This window comes from Sphaeroforma arctica (assembly GCF_001186125.1).
Source record: "Sphaeroforma arctica JP610 unplaced genomic scaffold supercont1.763, whole genome shotgun sequence".
NCBI classification, from domain to species: Eukaryota; class Ichthyosporea; order Ichthyophonida; genus Sphaeroforma; species Sphaeroforma arctica.
Window position 1 is genome coordinate 37,185 of NW_014039795.1, and position 7,090 is coordinate 44,274.

The window sequence follows — 7,090 nt, forward strand, 5'->3', positions numbered from 1 at the left end:
ATATATGTCTGTGTCTGTGTCTGTGTATGTGTCTGTGTCTGTGTCTTTGTCTGTGCCTGTGTCTGTGTCTGTGTCGTGTCTGTGCCTGTGCCTGTGTGTGCCTGTGTGTGCATGTGTGTGCATGTGTGTGCCTGTGTGTGCATGTGTGTGCATGTGTGTGCCTGTGTGTATGTGTGTGTGTGTGTGTGTGTATGTATGTGTATGTGTATGTGTATACGCCTGTGTGTGTGTTTGGGTGAGTTTGTTCGAGCTGTGTATCTGAACTTACGTCTGCGCGTGTGTGATTTTTTCATGTTTACTTTGTACAAAATTGCTGAATCAAACGATGTGGCGTGTGAAGCCGATACAAAATGTGAGGGTGTAGTCAGCAGTAATAATTACGTACGAGAAATAGATTTCAATTTAATGAAGCATGTTGAGATAAAGCGTTTTGGTGGAGTCTTCGGTTTATACTGTAGATTATTTCACTCTGTCTCTTGTGAAGCGTTCTTTTTTTATCAAACGATAATCTGTTGTGTCTATCATAGTTGACCATACTCGAAAGCACATCAGGCCTTGGCAACTTTACATTTGCAAGAAGGAATTCGATGATAGTGAAGGTGTAATTTTAACCGAGAAAAAAACCCCCGCAAGTATGCAAATGCATGCGTGTGTATATGTTTAATATTGAGGAGATTGTGTCAGTTCCCCAGTGTTTATTTTGATATGACGCAGGCATACCGTCATCAGGACAGAGATAAGGGGTTTCGATATATGTATAATGTGTGGGCACGAAGCAAAATCATGTGATTTATTAGCCGGTCAAAACATACCTACCTGATTCTTTAATCACTACTTCGGTTCATACGTATCCTTTGTTTCGTGACGATTGTGAAGTTCAAATTAATACGTTCAGTATCTGTTATTTTCTTTTCATCATCTATCGTTATATATATGGAAAGAGAATTTTAGACCGCAGCTCATCGATGCAGAAAAGTACTGATCACAATAGTCTACTACTAATACTTCCTAAATAGAGACATGTAATTGCCGAGTCATATCGAAGGAGGCTGCGCGTATACTGCATTTACCTCTGCGGAAGCTCAGTGATGAATTTCATTCGAGATTTTATTGGTACCGACGGCCACGTGTCTAGCATTTGAGCACAGCTGTTTTGAAAGACCTCCCCCCACTTTTATCACCCGCTTTTGGGGGAGACATCATGTGGCGACACGAGCGGAGACGAGATTCACGTTCTCCAGTTAAGAGTTCAAATGGCACCGCAATTCCTTGGAGCGTTATGGACTGTTTGCACATGTGTGCTCTACTTTTTCTGGCTGACTCGCACATCGGTGTGCTCATATGTGATTACAAGCTCATCGTGAGAGTAGCAGCCGCGGTGTTGGGATCTGAGTTGGGCCGCACGAAATGTTTTTACGCCTGGGCTCGGTTGGGGTTCTTGTACAGGCTAAGATGGCGTCCCGTGCCTCTATATTGGCGTATGCATATGTCGGTCTCGTGATTGAGAAGCTCTCGCATATTCCAGGCAGAGAGTGCCGGAATATAAAATCTTCCCATGGTCGCATCGCAGCTTCAGCTTATTTTATGCTGAATGGACCGACTCCAAGGTTAACTCGACTTGTGGCTGAGGCGAGGGCCCAGCCAGGCCATCCATACAATGAACATGAGTGCCACTACGGACACACAGGCGATCCACGTAGTCACCGAGCAAACAAGAACCACCAGCACACATACTAGCATTGGCGGAATACTGTATAAACCAGGGCAAAAAAAATGGGGGTTGGTCAATCTCGTGGCAAAGCAACTAAAATTTAGAAAACCTCCAATTGGTTCAAGCCAAGGCCATCGATTCGACTATTTACGATCATACCATATAACGATTCCTCCAGTCATACCCCCGGGCACCTGAAACCCGTCATCTATGTTCCTGCCCAGAAGCAATTCTTGATCTGTAAATATGACAACCAATTTAGTAGTGCATTTAGAGAAAGTGATATTTGCCCTTAATATATACCTACATATCTTCATTAAAACGTTGAATTTCAATCGACTAATCGTGCACTCGTCCAAGGTATGTAATGACTGGGCCTCAATTTGCGTATGAATTCCACTTTTCAACGTACCATTCGCGGAGAAGACAGCCCCTGATTCTCTCATCTCCAATGTTTTATGCGTTTCGGACTTCAATTTCAGATACGATGCGAAGAATATAACAAATGCTATACTATCCAGAAAAGTCGAGACCTCTACCTGTGCAAATAGAAAAGAAAAATGAACATTGAATCACCAACAAATATCCTATGCTCAAAATCAATCCATCTGAAAGACTATCATGGGTCAAGTTGAACTGAACATACTATCCAACCAGTGTATATATCACTACAATTGCAAGAACTCCCTCTTTGACAACAGTTAAGCGTGTGCAAGAAAAAAGTTCAAAAAAAATTGAGAGCTATTCTGTAGACAATCTACACATCGACAAGCACCACATTCGCCTTAGAATGACAACGGCAAACACAAGAGTCAAAATTAGGGTGGGATTGTATTTACACTCATCGTCAAATATCCATACACCACAGACTCAGACAGACGAACTCACTATATCTTACTAGAGTGTCGAAGTCGAAGAGAATCAGAGGGGCCACACACGCTGAGAAAAACAACACCGAGTAATGGGGTGTGAGGAACTTAGGATGGACTCGATCGAGGATTTGAGGCGTCAGTCCCAGATTGCTCATGCAGTAAAGCTCCCTAAAGATTTAAAGTGAAATGAAATGAGTTGAGCAATTCCGAACACTGCATGTTGAGATTTGATCTTCGATACATTATACTGTGGATTCTCGCATTAAAAAGTATTGGTTGTCGCGCCAGCGTGCTTAAACTCGGAAATTTTCACGCCAGACGTCCACAAAAGCAAACATAAGTCTGCTCGAGTATGGAACCGACATCTCCAAAATGAATTGTACTATATACAATCACCGTGGGTAACGTATGCACCTGCATACATACCAGTGTGAATAGCAAATAGTGCAATCGCATCAACTTAATATCTATCTCAGCATGCAATGTTTGGACTATACACAATTTTCTATATAGTCATTTATATACCGTCCCCATACCTGGAACTACCCAGCAAAAGCGAATTGAGCTGACCGAGACTGGCCATTGCGCCCACAACACCCATCACCACAGCAAACCATGGTCCACCCAATGCGAGTGCGACACCGGTGCCGAAGTATCCATCCTCCCATAGATCGTAATCCATCGCACCGGGAACACATACGCCTATCTGTACATAAGTGATGTACAAAAGCAATACAACTGTCTCAGTCTCACGCTTGCCATATATTTGCGTCCCTCTTTGGTGAGTCGAATTGTTGGCATACTCGCACACAAAACAAAAATGTACACTAATCCACAGATCACTCGTTTGTTGTACATCGTACACAATACTTTCTCACAATATGTTGCCTATGATTGATGTTGAAAGGAATGCGTTTCTTCAACACCGATTTTTAATGGCTTAGATCATATTGCAATAGCAAAGCACTCGACAGTACAGAAATATCTCATCTACTCGTTTTGCAAGAGTAATTTTTGGGACTGTGTGACAGAGGAAAAACACTAGTAAGGGGATACCCCCATCTCCGTACGCTAATATTTGTGTCACTTACCATTAACGGGGCGATGTAGATCAGCGACACCAAGGTCACGGTTATTAGGAGGGCCTTCGGGTAAACTTTTCTATCGATGGGGAATCGGGAAACAGCACACGTCAAAAGCGAACAAGAAGATAACATAAGCCATCACTCTGCTGCCCCTTGCAGCTCGTGTATATCAAGATTCAAACATTTGAATACTTCCCAATGCGCGCTCATAAACCGCTCTCAACACTCGTATAGGCATATTTACTCGATACCAATCCTGCCTCGCTACTGCACTTTGAACTATCGCAGCGTAAATATGCGGAACTGAAAGAAGGCAGGACACTGACATGGCGATCTTAGATATTCTTGAACGGTATAAACATTGTTAAAGAGTCTGTTGATGTCTAAATCAGATCCAAAGGCACGAGTATCGCTCAACTGTCGAGCAGTGCAGTGACCCTACACAAAAATACAACATTATCCAAACCAAACCGAGGAGAACAGCCCGTTAAAGTTCATACTTTGGATTCTCGACCTCTCCGGCACAAGCGCCTATAATCGGGAAAAGTTAGAGTGGATGAAAAGGGGGAAATGAGAAACGAATTTGCCAACATTCCGCTGTCGGATCAGTGCAGAACTCACTTTACATTGCGGATGCAACTACCGACCTAAGCTGTGAATTTACAATATAGACCACGTACTCTTCCATATGTACTGCACGCGGGTGAAATAAAAGTAATGATATAAAACAGTAAAGTTAACTGTACCGAAACAATACGCGCGCGGAGATCAACTTTTTCTCAATCCCAAATGCAACTAGAAATAATTGTAAAAAACTTCAAAAAAAACATACCGGCCATATCGTATCCACTGGTGTTCCAAACTAAGCACGTCAGGAAGGTGGCTGTGTTCAAGGATTAGTGTAGACATTAGAGACCGAGCTCCAGGAAACGAATAAGCTACTTAAGTAATCCTGATTCCCATATAGGCTGCATAATACATATTGCGGATAAACACTTGTGCTAGGACTCGTCTATAAACACAAGTTCTATCAGACAGCGGTATGTCAAGATAGAACACCACAAGGTATGCAGATCCCCCCGTAGTTTGTATACATTCTAACTGGCCTAACTACAAGCATTCACATTATCGTGCCCTCTACCACTTGCACAAACCCACAACGAAGCATTGAGTGCGTTGTTAAGCCACTTGTCAACGTATTTACTGAATATGTATGTGCTCAGTGTAGCGCGCTAATTAGAATGTGTCAGAGAGCCTACCGAATTTGCTGTCGAAGGAGAATGGTTTGAAGTCAAATTCATCCGAAATGGCCCAAATCGAGGTATCGATGTACTTGATGCCCAGGGCAACGAACAGAATGAATGGAGATATGCACAAAAACGCAAAGACTACGCTTGCTGTACCGACCATCTCAACCCCTCGAATATTTAGGTACGTGATGAAAACAAGTGCAGTGAATCCAGCCGCAAATCTGAACATGCAAATATATTCAAATTTAAGTGAGTTTATGGACAAAAAGTGAAATATTGGGAACGCTTGCTTACGTACACAAAAGAAAATATAAATAAGTTCGAAAAGTTCGCTAGCATCGCTCTGTGTTTTTTAAATCAAATTGCCTCGAATAACGCTTAGATGTGGAAATAGCTGCATGTCCAATCAATCTCGATTCCTAGTATTGCGACAAGCCACTCACCTTTCGAGGGATGACCGTTCGCCTGTAACGACCTCCATGTAGTCCAGCACCTGATATTGATACACAATCGCAAGCAAAGGCGAATCGTAAGCCCATTAGAAAAATAGCAAATCTCCTAAATTGTCACTTCGTTACGCAGAAGAATGCAATTCATTAGGCAAATGTGTACCTCAAAGCTCGTTTATAGACCTCGATGCGTATATACAAGTGGGTGAGATGGAAAATATAAGACATGTATATGAACATTGAATTGAAAGTTTAACTTGAACTCTGAACCAAAAATCTTTTTTTAATTTACAGATACTATGGACCCAGAATTCGATTCTGAATACTCGCGATAAGACGATGATTCACAACAGCACGGAAATTCAAAAGCCTTCTGTATATGCGCTGATAACACGACCGTATTGATAAACATCATAAAAGCGGCAATAGCGACATTCGTCTCAATTTAACAGGCCAATCCCTCAAATTCAATGAGTAGCTCCAAACGGTTGCGCAATTCCGTTTATGACACTACTATATACAACTACATGTCAGAGGAACAAGGCAAAGATTAGTACCTACCATCACGGGTGTTGCAGCCGTGTCCAGCAAATTTCCGAAAAATGACATATATCCCTGTATGTACGTCCACTTCAGTCCGAATGATCGGTGGCACCACATCACTTGTCCGCCCGTTTCAGGATATTGAGATGAGAGCTAACGACAATAAAAATGGAAATGCACACCAAAACTGGGTGAGTGAATCGGGATGAAATTGAATTGCCCAGATAAGCGCAGTCGGCACAACTCGCATAGTCGCCATTGCAGCGCACCTAAAGTTATCAGTATATCCAAGTACAATGACAGCATATACTTTCGTTTACTCAAAAGCAGCATCCAACTGGGACTGTCTTCAAACCTCCATACTAAAGTGGCCTAAGATTGGCAACTCACCTCTGCCGTTACAAGCGCTATGGGAATCGACCACACGATGGGCATGATTATCAACCCAACAATTGCATGCAAAGGGCGGCCGCTTGAGATGAGGGGCTCGATACCATACGGTCCGCCGCACACCTTTAATCGGCATATTGAAGAATGGATTTTAATTCGACAGGTGTGGAATAGATGGACTGGAACCAATCACGCAAGTGGTTGTATCGTTCAGCGTAGAAATTGTGCAAAAAGATGTGGAATGGCGGACTCTGACGATCTTTTGTCCAGCAAATTCCTTTAGCTGTATTTGACCTCTAATTTAGGAATGTATAAAAACAAATATCACTTCAAAGTCGGAGAAACAAAAATCAGAGAGATTTGTACACAAATCAGTTTTGGCATTATCTTCACAAAACCAAAGGCACAGCATGGCTGAAATATCGTTTTTAAGTGCGTACGTGACGCTCAGCTACACAACCCTAGAACCATAAAATGTACTAGCTATCGAATATGTCTCACCTCGAAGAATATAATAGTAGCCAATTGAATCACCCCCAATCCCTGGCGTACCGAAAGAACGGATGCTGCAGATCCCATACGATCCCTGTAAAAGCAAAATGAAATACATCTCCGTTAGCAGTGAGAAAAACAATCAACCACATACTCGGCAACATTGAAGAATTGAGAACAACTAGCCTGCACTGAATTCGTTAATTTCTACCTGAAACACTTACTACCTATCAGTAATAGAAGTAGCGAGTAAAATACTTGCAAAATTGAACAATCTTACACATAATCATACACAAAT

The 7,090-nt window shown here is 42.3% G+C and overlaps 1 protein-coding gene across 1 annotated transcript; it reads right to left on the reverse strand.

Moving 5' to 3' along the window:
- Positions 1-1,087: 1,087 nt before the first annotated feature.
- Positions 1,088-6,888, reverse strand: SARC_08464 (hypothetical protein; the record flags this gene model as incomplete). Its single annotated transcript, XM_014297564.1, has 13 exons — positions 1,088-1,750; positions 1,871-1,949; positions 2,124-2,250; positions 2,610-2,751; positions 3,120-3,289; positions 3,675-3,744; positions 4,169-4,199; positions 4,501-4,551; positions 4,928-5,139; positions 5,362-5,411; positions 5,929-6,063; positions 6,301-6,423; positions 6,802-6,888. Coding segments are annotated over 13 exons (1,419 nt in total), but the record flags the coding sequence as incomplete, so codon positions are not given.
- Between the last annotated feature and the right edge of the window lie 202 nt (positions 6,889-7,090).